The sequence below is a fragment of the Nuphar pumila genome, chromosome 3 (assembly GCF_984573655.1).
Source record: "Nuphar pumila chromosome 3, dmNupPumi1.hap1.1, whole genome shotgun sequence".
NCBI classification, from domain to species: Eukaryota; Viridiplantae; Streptophyta; class Magnoliopsida; order Nymphaeales; family Nymphaeaceae; genus Nuphar; species Nuphar pumila.
Genome location: NC_143251.1, coordinates 129018273 through 129037570, shown reverse-complemented (window position 1 = coordinate 129037570; position 19298 = coordinate 129018273). Strand labels below are relative to the sequence as shown.

Below are 19298 nucleotides of genomic sequence, written 5' to 3'. Positions count from 1 at the left end.
ACTGACGAGTTTCCTTTTCCAATGATATCTTGGAAAAAATACAGCGAGAAGAGCTGGAGTGTAACGCTAAAAAATTTCAACCTTAAAAATTTAAAGAATCTTTTATTCTTTTTAAAACAACAAAAATAACCTTTTTCTTTGAGTTAAACATTCTAGGTGGGTTACAATATGATCAATCATCATAACTAAATAAAAATGTGAATAACATTAAGATTTAATTCACTCTCAATGATTTAAAATACATATCAGAGTATTTTGATAACAATAATTATTTTTTTCAAACTATCTATGAAAAAGGAAAAGATTGGCTCTCGATGCAGCACAAGCATTCTGCATCCGCTCTACAGTTGCACATCATAATTTAACTAAAACCCCATAAAACAGGTTAGACTCATAAAAGCCTGGTAAAAAATAACGTACTTACAATAAATGCACGATATCATAATATATTCAAACACATTTACATACATCACTCATACAACACATATCTTAACAGACAATAAACTTAAAATCATGTTAATTAACCAAATTGCAAGTCAACTTAATGCACATTCATTCAAGTTAATATTTGCAATAATGCAACCAATCATGCACATACATGAATAGTTACAAGAATGCACAAACATATACAAGATACATAAACTTATCATATCAGTGATGCAGGTCTTTTATGCATGAGTAAGTTTTCATCTTCAATTATCATTTTTTGTTTAAATGATGCATGCAATGTTCTATCTACATGTATTTCACATTCTTGTTTCACTCACCAATATTACATGTCTGCAGGTACAACCTAAGTTTGTATATTCAAGCAATTGTATCTTATTAACCAGCGTGACACCCAAACTATGACTACTCTAGAGAGAGAAATATAAATTTAGATAGAGTTTCCAACCTCCTGCAACCTGATATATAAGCTTTTCCTCATGAGTTTTACTTACCATACTATGAAAAAGTCATAGTAGTTTTTTCGGTCATTAGCTCTGTGGATAGGGGGTAAAGCAATCTTTCATGCTAAAATAATGTCTCCACAAAGCTACTAAGTACCATATTAGTTATCTTAATAAGTTATAAGAGAATTAATTTTACTTTGATTTCTTAATTAACTCGCTTGTTAATTGTGCTAATGCAAACATACAACCATATTATTGGTACATATGAAATAATATTCATGATACTCTATGCATGCTTTTGATTAGTCTCTAACATAAAAAAAAGTTATAATAATATAATCACTATGCATTTTACACAATCACAGTAGGCTAATCATTCATATTTATAATGCACAATTCGACATGGAAAGTATTCACAATTCACTTCATGTATGCACTTATGCATTTTCAGATCATGCGATCATTCAAGCATATCATGTATCAATTTGTACATATATTCAATCGCAAGCATATCAATTTCAAAATTTCTTGCAATTACATATAACATAAGTATATTCAGACATTGGCAATTTCATACATCATTGGGTTTGCAGTATAATCAATTTACCTGCATCAAATATCATAATTTATGCTTCATGTATTACTTAACTTGAATTGTCAACTGAAAAATACTTAGGCATATGCATAAACAAGTGAGGTAAATTCAGACTTATATTTGTTTGTTTTTGTAAAATCAACCAGAAATCACAGAAAACATATTTGACATTTATCTTTTTATTGAGCATGCCTTAGTATGTTGAGAAAATAACCTAAGAAAAATATCTCAAAAATAAGTTATATAAAAAGTATAAAATTTTTGTAACTGCATACTATTCTGGAAAAATGACAAATCAGATTCAGCAATCTGCAAAAAAAAATTGATCTGAGGATTTTTCATGGATTTATTGATAACTCTTTTTGCAAAATCATTTTTATAATATCTTCTAATATATGTTTTATATATCACATATTTTTCATGATTTTATCTGATTTGTTTTCAATAGGTTTTCTGGACTTTTAAAATAATTAGTCAAAACAGCCATGTAACCAGAGCTAGAAAATTGTGTTCTATTATAATGGGCATTTCTTCCTCAAAATAGATCCAAATATGGCATTATAATATGTTATAATCAAGCCCCAGATGTGTAAGAATATCATGATACTTTTATTTGTTTTTTATGATCCGTATTCTATGTGAAATTGCATTATTTCAAAAATCGGTCAGGGCACAAATAGAAATAACAATCCAGAGTTATCAGAACTCTTAATGAAATCATGATCCATAGGCTAAACATGACATTAAAACATAATTCATCATCATAGATGATATTATAACATGAATACAGTAAGTACACAACAATATTTAGCCTTTTTTCATGTTGACCCACCATTAAAAATTTATAAAACTCATTGGTAAAGCATAATGCAACATGAATCTAATCTTTAATCCATATTTAACACTAATTACATGATGAACTAATTAAATCATAAAATTTCAGATTATTATAGACATGATAACAATAATATTCTATTTTCTAACATAATATAATTCATTATCATGCTCACAACAATCTAAATCAAATAAGAAAACCATTCTACAAGAATCAATTTTGCTTATTTGAAACTAACTTCCTTTAAAAATGTTTTCTCAAAATCGATTCACCCCAAAACACCATTTTAGGTTTTTTGAAAATCTTTTTCATGTAAAGTCAATAGTCATAGACATTCTAAGCATAGATCTAACTTCTGAATCAAAAGAGGATATGCTAATGCATCCCGAAATTGAATACCATGTAAGTAAAAAAAATTATCAAAAACATTTTTTTCACAACATTACCACTTTTTCCTCCACACACTCCTCCTTTCGAGCCAATTTAGATCTTCACCAAGGTAGTTACAGGTCTTTAATGGAGATATGAACTACCTCAAAGGTCGGGAGGAAGAAGGAAGAGATGCACCTCAACTAAAAGAGGTAGCATAAATAGTGCCATGGGGGGGCATCCCCTCCTATTGAACTTCTATCAAGGTTCTAGAGATAGACTCTATCTTCAACAACCTTTGATGGGCTCCACTAGGGGGGGGGGGCACCTAGAAGGCTCTATTAAAGAGTCTTCAAACCTCATTAGGACTGTCTTAATAAAAATCATTTAAAACTTCAGGCTTCTTAAGAGTTTTAACTAAAACAAAAGACAATTTTTTTATTAGATGTGGGTTCCACTAGGGGGGGCATTTCACCCTCTCTAAAACCCCCTTGGGTTAGCTAGAGTTCCTTTTTCATAAGGACTCTAGAAGGTAGAGTGGGCCCCCACTTAGGTGGCACCCCTCTAAGGTCCAATCTGTGTGATTTGGATCTGAAAATCTAAATTGAATCCAATCCAAGTTGGATTGGATTCAGGTACCAAACATCAATTTTAAATAGCCAAATTTTGAACCATATCTAAGTTGAAAAAACCAAAATGGAGGTCAGTCAAATTTAAAAGTTATCTTTTTTTAACCAACCCATAACTAAAATCACCAAATCTGATCTCTTACAAGATCTACGACTCATAACAGACCTAACTAGAGTCTTAGTTTAACTTAAACACTTGAGTTTCACCTAAATTTTGCTCGAATTCAAAAGTTAAAATGAAAACCGGTGACTCAAGTCGAGTTGATGTCGGTTGTCACTGACAAGTTTCCTTTTCTTATGATATCTTGGAAAAAATACAACGAGAAGGGTCAGAGGCCCTTCTTCCTCGTTGTCCCCCTTGCTTCTACAGATTTCTCCGACAACTGCCTCTCTTCTCTGGCGTTGAGAATTGCCGGCAGTGGTTGATCGAACGACTGATGTAGCCTTTGACGATCCCCTTCTTTTTTCTTCTTTTTTTATTCCTGGTGACAGGTATTTTCGATAAAGGGTGTTTCATTTCACCTCCTCCTTTTTTTATTTACTTATTATTTTTTTAATACCCAAAGAAGGTTGATTGCAACTTCGGTGATTTTTTTTTCCAGGTCTGAGGCCGGTTGTTGTTTCTGGCCAGTCTTGGTCTTCGACGATTGCAATACTGGTCACGATTTCCTGTGAGAATGCCACTGTCTCCAAACAGAAAAAATAAAATTACTAACCTCCACGTTATTGGCGATTTTGAGCTGCCATTGATCTGCGCACACTATAGCCTTGCTATGATACCACTTTTGAAATTCAGATCGGGGTACTCGTAAAGTGAGGAAGGAGAGAATAGAAAGAAGAAGAGGTAGATGAAAAAACTGTAGGAAACGGCCTACGTCAGGGGAGTTCCTTCTCGGTCATGCCTGCAGTGCATAGGGGGCTGAGGATTTATAGTTCTCCGCTGACTAGCCTTTTTTCCAGCCTTAAATGAAGATTTGAATCTCATTCAATAAGTTTATAATAAAATTTAACTCACATGTTGTATGAGTTTTGAGCCCACCATTGTGTAGCTCCTTAGATTCCATTATGAGCTCGTATGCTCACAATTGATTAGTAAGATTCAACACAGATTTATTCAACATTCGCTGAATGTGAATATGATTAGTAAGATTCAATTGAACTGGCTTTGGAATCGTTTTAGGATTTGCAAACTAAATTTGACAAATATTCACTTTCTCAAAAATTATTTTGGACTTGTGGGTGAACTGATCAGGTTATATTGCGTATAGTGTTCACATTATATGCAGCTATGCAGACAGCCACCTACCTTGGCATTCCTCAATGTGGGCATGGCATCCATCTCTAGTAATGCTGAGATGTGGCTTTCAGTGACAACCATACTACTAATGAATGATTGTATTCAATCTCCACTGCACATCTCACATGGGAACTGAGTGTGATAGTGGGGCCTTCACACTTATCACACTGCTCTGTCAGAGCTTGGGAAATGACAGTCTTTTTTTACTTTTATTTTTATTTTATAGGCAAGCTGGGGTTAGGCATACCCCCTACCATGTGGTAGAGGGATTCGAACCTGGGCCTTCAGCATGGCACAGGACCCCGCTTACCACATGGGATGCAACTTTTTCAAACCAACCTTCTTATCACATCATTTTGCCTTTTGTGTGCCCCCAAATCTCTAGGGTTGGCAATTCCTTCCATGAAGAGGTAAGCATTGGGCTATCAAGATCTTGGCAATTGGCCTTCCATGCACTACAACAATGTGTGGCAATGCCTTGGAAGACCAACAAAAACTTGGCTTGCAAAATTTGGGTAAGTTGGCACCATGTTACCATTGACATGATGTGAATGCCAAGTCCATTGGGCTGATTCAGTTAGGGTTTGATATCGTCTATTTTGGCTCGTGCCCAAAATTGAACTGAGCTCAAACTTGGTTTTAGCCTCAAGGAACCGAGCTTGAAGAGGTCGATATTAGGTTCGTTTAGCAGCTCAAGTACTATGAGAAAGGCTGGTCTCAGGTTGGTGAATCCCATGCTTTATGAATGGTGAGAGAGAGAGATAGAGAGATCATTGTTAAAAAATGTGCCAAAAAAGCCAAATTCCATTTAAGGGTGACATTTTTCTTCTAAAATTTGAAAAATGGTCATGACTTTCCCAATTTCTTGATTCGGGCTGCAGGTTTTTTTTCTGAAAACAGCCAAATGGAGACCTAAACTTTAGGTGGAAGATCTTGGGAAACTTGATCCTTTTGGTTTTTTCTGTATTAACGTTGGAGTTGAAAAATACTTATTTATCATCATAGAAAAAAAGGAAGGGAAGTATTTTTCTAATTTGAAGGTATTTTTGTCATTTTTAATTTAGTTGAGATTTAACCTGAATTGATGGTTAATAGCTAAGAGTAGGCCTTTGTTTGGCTGTTTTTGAAAAAACAGAGGCTTATATCAGGAAATACAGAAATGTGAAGCTCCTTTTTAGGATTAGGAAAAAAAAGTTGTCCCTTAAATGAATTTTTTGTTGAAAAATAAAAGTTTAGTCCCATATCGAAGATTTTGCTCAATATCTAATGCTACAAAATTCAAGAACCATCTGTTAAACATCGCCGAGCTCAGCAACGTGAGCTTGTAACCCAAGTGGGGGCACGTAAGATGGCAGGACCACATGTTGGTCAGGTTTGGTGAGGTGGGGGTGCACTTTATGGTCTGCCCTGTTCCAAGCTTTGAGTTGGTACGGCCTACCCTGTCGAAAGGTTGGGTGGGCTCTTCCTTAGAGTGGAGGGGAATGCGTGAGGCTGGTTTCACAGAGCAGCGAGCACCTCCCGCTCTTGGCAGTGAAAGGATAACAGATCATTGCCCTCCTTCCTCGCTTGCCGAGCCTGCCCTTCTATGTGCGAACTACCTTCTTTTTTTTTTGGAAGAAAACTAAGCGATTCACCTAAATTCAAAGCTCCAAACCAGATGCAACATGGATCAGTTATAGCTGCATGTTTGTAAATTGTATTCCAAATCAGACTTGGTTTAGGATGTGAAGACTATAAAAACCAAATTTGAGGCTGATCAGTAATTGGATATTACTTTATCCTGACTAAATGGCCCGAATTTGGCCTGATATTCGACCCAAACCCAGAATCGCTTACACCCTTCTTTGTTCAAGACTGTGCGTGTAAACTTTTTTAACACTCCCAATATTCACAAAATGCCAACGGTTCAGGAATGAGCTAATACCTACCTGCATCAGGCACTATAGAACCTCATTTTGGTCTTAATTAAATGGGATTTCATACCTAATTGGGCTGGACCTGCTACACCCAGATGGACCTGCATTTATTTTATAGGTTTATAAACTAGACTCGGCTTCCAACTCAAGATTCAATTAAGATCCATCATGTTGTAATGGAAAATATTTCTGGGTCTGGATATAGAGTGATGAAAATATGCTAAATTCTAATCAGGTGAAGCTTTATAATGAGCTCTTAGAGCATGATCTATATGTAAATACATTCGTAGAAAAAGAATACTGTGTCAGACCATCTTGGCTTGGTCCATGTCCAACCCATTTAGATAGAATTGTGTTTGGTTTAAAGGTTTACAAACCAGAATTGAGATCCAACCCGTGATCATATTAAGATCCAATGTTTTATAATGGAAAATGTCAAGAGTGAACGTTTTTTAATCTGGTTCTCAGTGTCCGAATCTAAAAAGTATGAAAAAACATGTGTATATCAGAAAAAGAGAACTGATTCGGTTCCAAAGATAGGCTCACCAAAAACCAATGATCCAAGTGCGCATGAAGACCAAGATGCAACCCGATTTAGAGATCCAGTTTCAATTGTGAAGATTCAGTTCCATTGTGATGAGATGCACTTCTTTGGTACTCTCTCTCTCTATCTCTATCTCTCTTTTCTTAGCCGCTAGACATCAGTTGATCGAAATGTTGTCAGTCGGCCAATTCTTATTGTATCGGCAGAAAATCGATACAATACTAACCTGAATAGGCTATTTTTAATAAATATAAAAATGATTAAAATTAGTGTTTAATGTTTTTTAAATATTTTTTTAATGGTTTTAAGACATGTCACGTTCTGATTGTCATGAAATATTTTTTAATTATTTTTTAGCGGATTCAGAGTGATTCACTTGAGAATCGGCCGATTCACCTGAATCATTGGCCAAACGATTCGATGGCCGATACTATTTTGACAACATTGGTTGATCGGGTTAAGTGGTATCAAGACTCATGTTGGCGGTGAGTAGAAATAGGTGTGCTTCATCATACTGGCAGGATTTGCCACCAAATCTGAAGATTTGGGTGGTGGAGGCCTGGGAATGAAGGATGAGAAGATGGCCCCTTTACCTTCTGCATGCTCCATTTGGTTTTTTCCAAGCTTCATCATTTTCACCTTTGTTTAGCTCAAACTTGGTGTGTACTGCTTTAGGCCAATGTTTTTTTTTTTTTTCAACAGAGAAAGCTGGAGTTAGTTGGACCCCTACCAGTTATACAACCATAATGTTTGGGGTTCGAACTTGCAACGTCCCAACACAAGGTGATGTGCACTAACTGCTCCTGCCAGACAACCGGAGCCCCCGTAGGTTGCTTTCGGCCAATGCTTGTGAATGAAAGATACCTCAAGAGCCATTGGTAACTCTGCGAGCGCGCCATGCTGTGATGGGTTCAAAACACCCTGTTCAACCTCTGATTGTAAAAGGAGAGGGTCTTAACTCCCTTAGATCTGTTATGGGAAAAAACCAACAACGAAGGTTTCCTTGTGTTAAGTGGAATTGCATCTACAAAGAAAATGGTTCCCCGTCATTGAGAGAAAGGGAGTCACAAGGTGGAGAAAGTGACCGATTCAAAGGAATGGTTCCCCATTTCTTTTCAATGCAAACATGCTCTAAGTTCTTGAAATTTTCCACGCCAAAAATATTCTCGTGTCCCAGTAGATTAATGCAATGTACATAGCATAAAATTATAAAACTGCCTTATCAATATAACAAAACCAAGCATGCAGGCTATGCTTTATCAACTGCGATACTTTGGTACATGGACGCAAACTCTGCTGTGGACTTCATGTTTTTATTACCAAGATAAATACACAACCATCTATTACCCAAGAACCCATCAACCTAGGCATAATACATACAACAGCTAATCTGGAAAAGAAAAACTGCTATAGATTTTTCTTACTTATACTACAAGCAGGGGCCTCACTAATGACACAAACCCATAAGACAGCCGTGTGGCAAGGGTCATCAGATTCTGGCAACCTTGGACTTGTTTCAAGAGCAACTATGCTTATAGGAAATATGTCAACTGCTGCTTCTTCCTGGAACCACCCTCCCCATACAAATCATTCCACTGTTTCAATTCATTCATTATAGATCCCTCAGCTGCAGCACTTGCCGCCACCTGTAGATGCACACATCAGAAACGAAATATTAAATCATCTTGCAACACACACATTATACAAGTTTTGATGTAGGAAAAGAAAGGTTACAAAATCAGTCTGATTAATATAAATGGTGCAAGGATCTACACATTATGTGCCTGTGGAGAAGTTTGAAAACTGAGAGGGATGACATCAACTTAAGTGATTCAAATGTATCGATAGAAAAAGAAAAAGAAAAAGAAAGAAAGAAAACAGTGAATGGAAACAAATCAACAAATTTCTCGGGTTGCACCTGTCTACATAGACCCAGATCAAAGTTGGCTTGTCTCAGAACTGGTTACACCCAGCCTGCCAAGCATGAGATCAATCTGGGAGATACCCCCTCAAGCCTAGGCACCAGTGAACCGTACCAGTTGATAGAGCAATTGCTCTGACAACATTGAAAATGCTCTCACCTGATCCGGTTGATAGAGAAATTGCTCTCACAGCATTGGAAATGCTCTCACCTGATTCTTTGCAAGCCTCATGTCTTGCATGGTTAAAGGCCGAAGAGTAATTGCTGATTCTTCTGTATCTGCTTCAGCAGTTTCAACTTCCTCTCCTGACTTGCTTGCTTCTTCCCCTGCTTTCTTCTTTCTCTCCTACAAGTTACAGTGGAATTACATTTTATGCTGAAAAAAAGAATACATAATAATCTTGCACAAAGAACATCTTGATTTAGCACTTTACCTTCTCCATTTCTTGCTGTATTAGCTCCCTAACAGGCCTATATGCAGCAGTCGTACATAAATTCTGTACCAAAGGACAGAGATCATGTTCAAATTCTAGAAGAAAAAGAAACTGTGAAAGATGTTGAAGCAGTAAAACCATGTGAATGCATCTTAACCCACCTTGAGATCACTCCCACTGTATCCTTCAGTCATGGCAGCAAGTTCCTTGAAGTCCAGCCCTTCCACTTTCTCTTTTGACAAGAGAGTCTTCAAGATCTGTTCCCTATTTTCCGCAGACGGTAAACCAACCATAATTCTGTATACCATGTACACAGTTATTGTTAAGCTCATGTCTACGTGCATAAACATATACATAATGCAAGCAGTCCACTTGCAAATATTATGTGATGTACCTGCGCTCAAACCGTCGGATGATCGCCTCATCAAGGTCAAACGGCCTATTGGTTGCAGCAAGGACAAGGATCCTTTCCCCAGCTTTTGTCAGAAGCCCATCCCAATGGGTCATAAACTCATTCTTGATTTTGCGCATGGCTTCATGCTCACCAGCTCTGGACCTCTGCCCAAGCATACTGTCAACCTCATCCACGAATATGATGGTGGGAGAAACCTTTGCAGCAAGAGTGAAAAGAGCTCTGACATTTTTCTCATCTTCTCCAAACCATTTTGAAGTGATGGTAGACATCGAGACATTGATGAAGCTGGCTCCAGCTTCTTTGGCAATTGCCTTGGCAAGCATGGTTTTTCCAGTCCCAGGTGGCCCGAATAGTAATATACCCCTGCAAGGCTTTAATAGCCCTCCCTTGAAAAGGTCTGGCCTTCGAAGGGGCAGCATGACGAGCTCCTGAAGTGACTCCTTTGTCTCCTCAATGCCACCTATATCTCCAAATGTCACTGTGATTTCATTGGCAGGAATAACTTCAGGTCTGATACGTTTCTCAAACTCATTATCAGGAGGAACTTCCTGTTGAAGAATGCAAAGACAAAAGATTATGGACAGAAACGGAACTATATTGTGAATAATAGAAGACAAATTTGAATATCCAAATTTACAAGTTTCTATAAGTATATTTTAGATAAGGTGGTCAAACAGAGATACTAAACCTAGGTAGAACTAAAGGAAGAAATGAGGAAACAGGTTTTAATGGCAAACCTTGACTGGTGCTGCCAAATTCCCACCATCCTTCTTTACAGCTGCAGCTGGCTTCTCTGCATCACTCTTGTTCTCAGGTGCTGATGCTTCACTTTTTGCTTCAGGCTTCATCCCAGCCGCTGGATCTTCCTCCTCATTCACCTGAAAGTAGAAGCTATAAACAGAAGCTGGAGGCAGAAATCTTTGGACCTCATATTGTAAATAAAAACCAACCTTTGGGGCATCAGCATTTGCTTCCAGTTTTAGAGTGTCTTTGCCATCAAACTTGCTTTCTTGGAAAATACTCAGTCCATGTGCCAGACTGTTATATATAAGATATGACGCATGAAATGACAGATACATGACTAAAACAAAGCAAAAACAGGCAACTGTTCTCACCTCTTGGATGATATAACAAGCTTCCCATTTCTGTACTCAGGATCCTTGTTGTTCATTAGGTGATAAGACACCGCAGATACTACTATTTCTTCTATGTACTTACTCAAAATCACTGTGTCCGCAAGGCAGATAGAAGCCAGATCATCACAATCAAGATCATTTGATGCCAGAACCTCTGTAATGTGATTCCTGTTATCTTGAAACTGGATCATTTTCATGTCTTCTTCCAATTGAGTTTTCCAGCTAACTAAGTGGGTCTCATCTTCAGGTGGCTTAATCTCAACGTTGTAAGGAAACAACAGAGATAACTTCTCATCCACTTCCCTGTAATCATTACCAGGATCCAACATTCTGGAGCCAAGGATGAGAACAGGTCCTGAGAGTTTCTTCAACATCTTCTGGAATAAGGAGTAGACCCTCTGGGATCTAAACATAAGATTCTCAATATCTCTGATGTAAAGAACAATAGGTTTCGTTTTTGAGACTGAGACCAGAACCTATCCAGTAAGATCAGAATTAAAAATTGGCAGTCATACACCAAGAATTTATGAAAGCAATCATAGGACTAGCTAGTGGAAGTAGGAACAACTCCACAGATCAACAAAGCAAAAGGCCTTCACAATAGACTTTAAACAGAAAAAACAGTAATCAAGAATGCAATTTCACATCTAGGAATTAAACACATAAAGCATTAGAAATTTTACCCTGTAAAGGGCCTGTATAAAAATTTTCTCATCAAATGCCCAGCTGCTAGTACGCCTCAGTGGAGCTACAGTTTACAACAGGAAACATAGAAGAATAAATGACAAGATAAACTATATAAAACAATATACAACTTAAATTGGATAAACTAGCCTAAGCAAGCATATCATTACCTGGATTAACAGGAGCACCCTGAGTTGCAAGGCTGCTGATATCTGCAGCTGATGAGGCATTTCTTCGAAGCTTTGAACTGTTTTGCATGCCTTCAGAACTCCTGCAGATGAAGTGATATGACATTTAAGGAAAAAATTTACAACAATGCTAAAGAGGATTGTAACTTGATTATCATAAAAAGATATACCTTGACCGCAAATCCAAACCACTACTTTGCCTTCGTAAGGTTCCTGCAATACAGCATATCGATAGATGAAGGCTACACAGGGTTGGGAGCTCTTATTACTTCCATGTTGCCAAAGTCTTTCCAAAACTATAAAAGTAAACTTGACCACTCATGCATCTATCAATTATCAAGCGACCTTGAACTGACAACCACACAGAAATATTGTCTGAAATATAACAATTCATCCATCCCATTAACTGATCCACACTAGATTTCAGGCATGTTCCTGGTCAACTCTCTCTCTCTTTTCCTTTCTCAATTGACAGAAGTCACAGAACTATTGCAGTTAAGTTCGACTCTGTCAGTTGCTAAAGTTATTGAAACCAGTTATCCAACTTCTGCATATATGAAGAATATGCTGAAGTAACTGAAAACAGTAAGAAAGTTGAGAATATACAGTTATCCTGCCAAAGAGCCAGACAAGGTCGCATCACTTGTATTCAGGCAAAAAAAGGGTCGTCACTTGCATAATGCCAACATATTATCTCTATCAAAAAAACACATAGAGAACACTATAAAACCCAATACCTTTAGGCTTCTCACGTGGTGGCAACATGGAAAAGGAACTCAATAAGCTTGACATTCTGTCCAATGTCATCTCAGAGAAGGATCTTTTAAAAGACTGCAACCAGAGGATTAATTATCACATGAAAGAGTAAGACACAGAATTAAATATATATGGAAGCCTACATCTCATTTCCTCAATTGGAAGCTCAGTTCTCATTTTCCCAATCACACAGTGCATCAAAGGAGCTAGGAGTGGAGGAGCATAAGGAAGTTATCTGATCACAGATTGTTTGCATGCACCAGAACACAAACGTGAATGATGTAAATTAGGGGGAAAAGAACTGCAACATGCACTCAAATAAGTACATGAGAGAACACAAAACCATGCAATTCATCAAGGCAAGAAAAGAACTTACATCACTGCCACTACTGCTGCTGCTGCTGATACCATACTTGTTCTGTATCTGTAATCGAGAAAAATTACTTTGTTCTCAGCTGTAAACAAGTAATGAATGTGAAAACTATTGAACACGGTTCTGGTTCTTACCTTCAATGAAAAATCAGTTACGTCAAGTAGTAAGAGCTTGGCCTCAAAATAATGAGCTAGAGCTTTTGCAAGCATTTGCTGATAAAGCTCTGCGGGCAGGAGAAAATTTCACCAACTTACAACTGTTGAACTGAAAGAAAACAACACTTCAGAAAGCACGGAATGACGTTTCACATAACGTACCAGCGGGACCAGACAGCAAAATGGCCCTACTAGCTGGAGAAAGATTTCTGGTATATTTGGAAAAATCAGCTTGCTTTAGATGTACATATGCTGCACTTGTCAATAACACCCTCGTCTGCTCGCTGTTGACATTGTAAATAAGCGTCATAAATTTTCTTTAACCAACGTATGAAATTGACACTAAATAAATCATATGATACAACATCAACATGCATTGAAAATAAAAAGTTGCAAAATCATTTCAATAAAATGTCTAATTTTTTTAAGAATCATTTCAATAAAACGTCAAAATACTTTCGTGGTACATGGAGTAAAATTAGAAGGGCACCAAAATACGTGATCGTCTTAAATGATAGTTTAAACAGCTTTCATTTAGCAAGTCTGACATGCACACTATTTTTTTTGTCCTTGTTCAACCTTTATTAAATATTTTGACCCATAGACCAACCCACAAAACACCTAGCAATTAATGCAAGTGAAATGCAACAAATCTTGGCATACTTTGTCAATGGTTATAGGCTGAAACTTTATGGTGTCCTTCAAACAATGGGCCACCCACAAGACAGAACTTAGTGCAAGGGGATACAAGTAACATTGTGCGCCTGCACATCGAGCCATGAACTACGTAGGGAACATAATCATAAAGAAGGAATATCTGTGAGATTGGCCTTCTACACGTGCATCAATATGGCATTATGATGACAGACAGGGACTAATAGAAAGGTCAGTACCTATACATCTACCGGTACTACTGGCACAAGGATTACCACCCCAGCATGGCTTCCAGATTGAAAAAACATGCCCTAATCTGTACCGTGAATCTTCAAAATCGACCACCATGAGATGCTTTAGTACAAATCCTAAGGGTTGGTCCCATCTTCGATATCGTGACTAAACAAGTAAACAAGTCACGACCATAGCAGAATACACTTAAACAGGTTTCACGCAAGGTTGAATAGGTATCAGTAATCTCGCAAACATGAAAAGGAAAAGCGTTTTTTTTGTTTTAATTTTCTCTTTGCTTTCTACTGAATATGCATTCCATTCAGAAAAAGAAATACCCGCTTTCCACGAACATTCCTAATTTTTAAACGGAAAAACTCGTCAATGGAATACGTTCCCAATTCGCCCAAATCATCAGAATCAGAAAGACCACACTAATAATCTAGAATTAGGCAGTACGAAGTCAACCCCAAAAAAAATATTTCCCAGAGTAGCACGCTTGATTCGCGAGGGAGTAAAATGGATTAACAGAATACAATAGATAAAAAATTATTCAAAATAACTTATTTCAACTTGATATCGAAATGTTAATACAATAACCATCAGAATAACATAATAACAATAATTAATGGTAGGAAACAGATAGAAAACCCACATGTTTGTTTGTATAGCAAACGAGAGACTTTGCTTACTTGAGATAATAGGGGAATTCATCGAACGTTGTGTTGCTATCCTTCCCGTCGACGATCTGCCGATTCAGCTCCTGCTCGATCCGCTCGGAATTGACCGCTGAAGACGACGCCGTCCACTTGCCGACCGTCTGGCCAGAAGCCAGGCCCAGCCCGACGCCGACTCCGACGCCCAACGCCGACATGAAGATGTGCTTCTGCTCCATCCCAACACCGCGATCTTCGGAACCTTACCTTTGCTCTCCCTAACCCTAACATACAAAGAAAAAATGGACGATTCCCCCGCCGGATCTCGCTACGCCAGCCTGAAAAACACCAGATCGGCGCCCGAAATCCTTCCTCAAACCCCTATAAATGAATTTTTTAACGAAAAACGACTCTTTCGGGAGAGATCGAAAGAAGAAACCGACAGACGTCAGGGCAGAAGAGACGAGATGAAGCACAGGAACTCTATCTCAGCCAGAAACCCCGATTTCTTGCCCCGTTCTTAACAAAAAAAAATAGCGATCAGAACGCATCAAAAATCGCAACCAAAACCAGGGAAATCAAACGCAAACTTCCGAATTCTCGGATCAAACCAATCGGAAAAAATGTCAGTCCCGACGTCGCCCGCTTCGAAACCGGTCGTCAAGTTCAGCCCTCCGGCTAGAGTCTAACAAAAAACCGACCAGATAACTGCTTAGTGCTTACTTATATAACGTCAAAATCAGTTAACCAATTAAAAAATAAAATCTAATTTAGGTGACCAATGATAAATGGCCATCTTGCTATCATTTATTTGTTTATTTATTTATTTGTGTTTTTAGCGCCTCATTAAAAATATGGTTGTCTCTACGTCTCCCCCGCTATTGCCTCTTCCTCTATCTCTCCTTCACCACTTTCTTCCTCAAAAAACTGTTCCACCAAAATTCTCTCTGGGTGTCTCTCTCGTACGCTGACAGCCTCATCCTTACAACTGTTCCCCAAATCTCTCTCCTTATATACATATATATTTCAATACATATGAAAAAATTAAAATATATGTCATTTTCGTAAGTTTTTTATTCTTCAAATGCATTCGACGTGTATAATCGATTATTGGATCAATAAATATGATTTTCTATACTTAAATATTTATAAAAATTCTAAGTCATTAGTTTTAAAGCTTTAAAAAATCTTTCTTTAGTAATCAGATGATGCAAAGAGTTTTTTTTATAAAACCAGATCTCATTCGTACTGTAAATTTTAAAATAAAATAAAATAAAAAACTTATAAAAATGTTAGTGCATACTAATTTATATATTTTACTAGTTTACATATATATATATATATATATATATATATATATATATATATATATTAATATTAGTCCTCTTATAAAATCGATTTTGAGCAGATTCGATAAGAATTGGCCGATTCAATCCAACGCTTCTGTTTGAACAACCCTAATTTGACGACGCGAGAGACATGCGACAAGAGACGCACGGTCAAACCCGTGATGAGGTTGAACATTTAGGGATATTTTTGTCATTCTATATAATGGGGGAATTGTCCGCAAATTCAAGATATCGCCTTCTACAACGTTATTAAGACGTTAAGTTAAGAGGATCTAGGCCGCCTCTCGCGGCTCGATCCTCGCCATCCATCAGCTTACGTGCCTCACAGCTGTCTTCAGGCTACGTGTCGCTCTTTTCTCCGTAGAGACACAAACGGCTCCCACGACAAAACCTGCCATCCGACGTAGCAACCCCTTGCTGACGTGTCACGAGTGGGTCCCAGTGGATATACCCTCGGTTGGCAACCCTGCGAAGCAATTGCCTCGGGATCGTTAAAAAAAATGAAAAAGGATGATGACGTGGCATACACGTGGAAAATATCCAATATTTTTTTTTCGTGTTTTTCTCAAATAAAATAAAAAAGAAAACGACTTCTCTGCGGCTGTGGAGTTTTTCTTTTTTTTATCTGGGATAATGAGATATCCTGATACTTTTTTTTTTTAAAGACAAGCTGGGTTAGGCAGACCCCTACTAGTTAGAGTTATACATCGATACCATTGGGATTTGAACTTGCAACGTACCAACACAAGGTGACGTGCACTAGCTACTCCTACCAGACAACCGAAGCGTTGGTAGAAATCACGATACTTGCTATAAGTTAGGAATGCTATATATATTATGCTTATCCCTACAAAATGAAATGCTTGTTTGCACCAAGATATCCAGATAATTAATGAGTTGAGATGTTGTAACGTAATGCAACGAGGAAATTCTTGCTCACCAAAATCCCGGTTTGGCAACATTGTTCCCTTAGGATCTAGAAATCCCTTACATTTACGTAAGGGATATATAGACCTTCTCATGGGCGTCCATAATCCATATTTTATATAAATGTGAAATATTCTTTACGTGTTTACGTACATAGCAGCTTAACAATTTGGTTAAAGAATAAATACATATTTAGGTGCACTAATTAAATCCTTGACCATATATATATATATATATATATATATAGAGAGAGAGAGAACATTCACCATTCAACATTACCAAAATACATCCAACAGAATATTGGATGGGAGAGACAAAAGAAAGAGAAACAAGAGCAAAACAACCACAATCTAGAGAGAGAGAGAATGGGTACCTGCCAAATAAAATATGCTAAATGAGTTTTTCAGGGTTTTTTTATTTTATTTTAAAATTTTGACCTAGATGTGATCTATGTAATTGATTGTATAGGTATCAGCTCTTGAAGTGTTCGATTCCCATACATGGGTGGGCTTTTATAATGTTCAAAAAATCAACAGTCCAAAATATTTATAAATTTTTAGATTTTAAATATTATTTTTTCATCGAATGATCCAGGGGTGGATTCATCGTAAATAAACCATGCCTAACACATTTATGGGGTCAAATAGACAAACTCATTTAACAAGTTTCATTTAGCATATTTCATTTAGCACCTACCCATTACTTTCCCTACCTTTTTATAATAACACGTGTCATTTAATGGCAAAAAAAATTGACCGATTTAACTCCATTCAGTTCATGCCAAATCGGCCGATTCTTTGAATCATTTTGAAAATCAATTTATGCCGGAAACCAAAACACAAAGTGGTGATTAAAAGCATGGACGGTGGTGATTCTAAAGCACGAAAATTTCTTATTTTGTCAAATCACCTGATCTATCCCTCCCCTTAAATCTGTCTAATGGATCACGTCAACAAGTGAGGCTTGGTCAGGCCCACTTGACTGAACATTGGGGAGTTTCATCATCCAAAAAGGAAAAAAACTTTTACCAGCAAGGTCAGTATTGTCATTTGAGAATATAGTCAGTGCTATTTATTGGCTGCATTACAAACCAAAATAATCATATGGTGGGCCCATTGAATCCCGTGACACTAATTCTCATTGTTGTTTTCTAATGCAAATGTGCAATAAAAGTTGAATTACAAACTTGCCCTCAAATACCTAAGTCCATCCCCTTCATTCACCCTCAGACTTTCCCAAGCTTATGATCCGGTCCGTTCTCTCTCAACTATCGCAAATCCGGATCCAGTTCCACTCATCCCCCTTTTATCACCCTGTAGTTTGCAAGTTATTTTGATCAAATCCAAACCGATAGACGTGATCTACAGTTCTCTTTTAGTGAAGATCTTGAATCGCTAGAATCAAGTTATTTTGATTTATTTTCTGATAATAAAAGAAAAAAAAAAGAGTTTCAATTTCTCCTTTAAGAAAACTCCACAGGTTGAAGAATCTTGTTCACGCTTGGTAGTTGGCACGGCCTATTTTAATATTAATTTGCAAAAGTTAGGTATTTAACTTGAAGACAAAAAAGAAAGTACCCCCATCTATTTGCCAGTACTTTGTAAGTTATTATATTTTATTAATTAATGAAAACATTATAAAAGATATAATCCCTGATTAGGTTTTCATGGGCCACTAGAACCCGGGTCCAAGGCCTGCACAATGACACAAGAAATCACCACGGACATATGGTTTAATCACAACCTCTAACTTTTCAGGAATGAGTAATCTCAATACCTACATTGTTTTTCAATTTTTTAGCTTAGAGCCCTTACTCTTACAAGTCTGAAGGGTGGCCTTCCCAAGGGTTGTCTTATGACCACATAACCATACTTAGAATATGTGAACTGGAGTATGAACTGATATTTTTATGGATTTTTTTTCTTAAATGGTGTCGTACAAATATGATTTAGATGCTTGGTTTTATAAAAACAGAGGATTATCCAATTACGATGCGATCTTTTAAGGCTTGAAGATCAATGGCTCAGAATTTTTGTAAATATTCAAGCATCCAAAAATCACAATTTATCATAAAAAAATACGTGATTCAATAATTGATTCCTAGCAAAATGGACAACATTGAATGCCTCTACAAGGTTGAATTTGCAAAAAAGTATCCAAAATGACTAATTCACATATTTTCAGTTAACATATTTTTAGTGGCCCAAGTTTTCATAAGATTATTACAAAATTTGTTAGGTGATTTTTGACTCTATCAGTTGTTCGACTTTCATAAATCCAAGAATTTCACCTCTGACTATGAAATACGAATGCCCCTGACCTCTTAATCATTAATCCGATC

The 19298-nt window shown here is 37.1% G+C and overlaps 1 protein-coding gene and 1 non-coding gene across 2 annotated transcripts; one reads left to right on the top strand and one right to left on the bottom strand.

Moving 5' to 3' along the window:
- The first annotated feature begins 5919 nt into the window (after positions 1-5919).
- LOC149843757 (signal recognition particle RNA) lies at positions 5920-6223 on the top strand. Its single transcript, XR_016431221.1, has one exon.
- Positions 6224-8262: 2039 nt separating this feature from the next.
- LOC149843756 (uncharacterized) lies at positions 8263-15668 on the bottom strand. The gene is made up of 16 exons (XM_090000049.1): positions 14718-15668; positions 13303-13424; positions 13120-13208; positions 12989-13036; positions 12594-12687; positions 12027-12069; positions 11839-11939; positions 11668-11732; positions 10964-11460; positions 10799-10886; positions 10586-10726; positions 9828-10396; positions 9595-9730; positions 9434-9496; positions 9211-9345; positions 8263-8724 (listed from the first exon to the last, which is right to left on the bottom strand). Exons 1-16 carry the CDS (start codon positions 14918-14920, stop codon positions 8611-8613), a joined length of 2508 nt encoding a protein of 835 aa, XP_089856175.1. The 5' UTR covers positions 14921-15668; the 3' UTR covers positions 8263-8610.
- Between the last annotated feature and the right edge of the window lie 3630 nt (positions 15669-19298).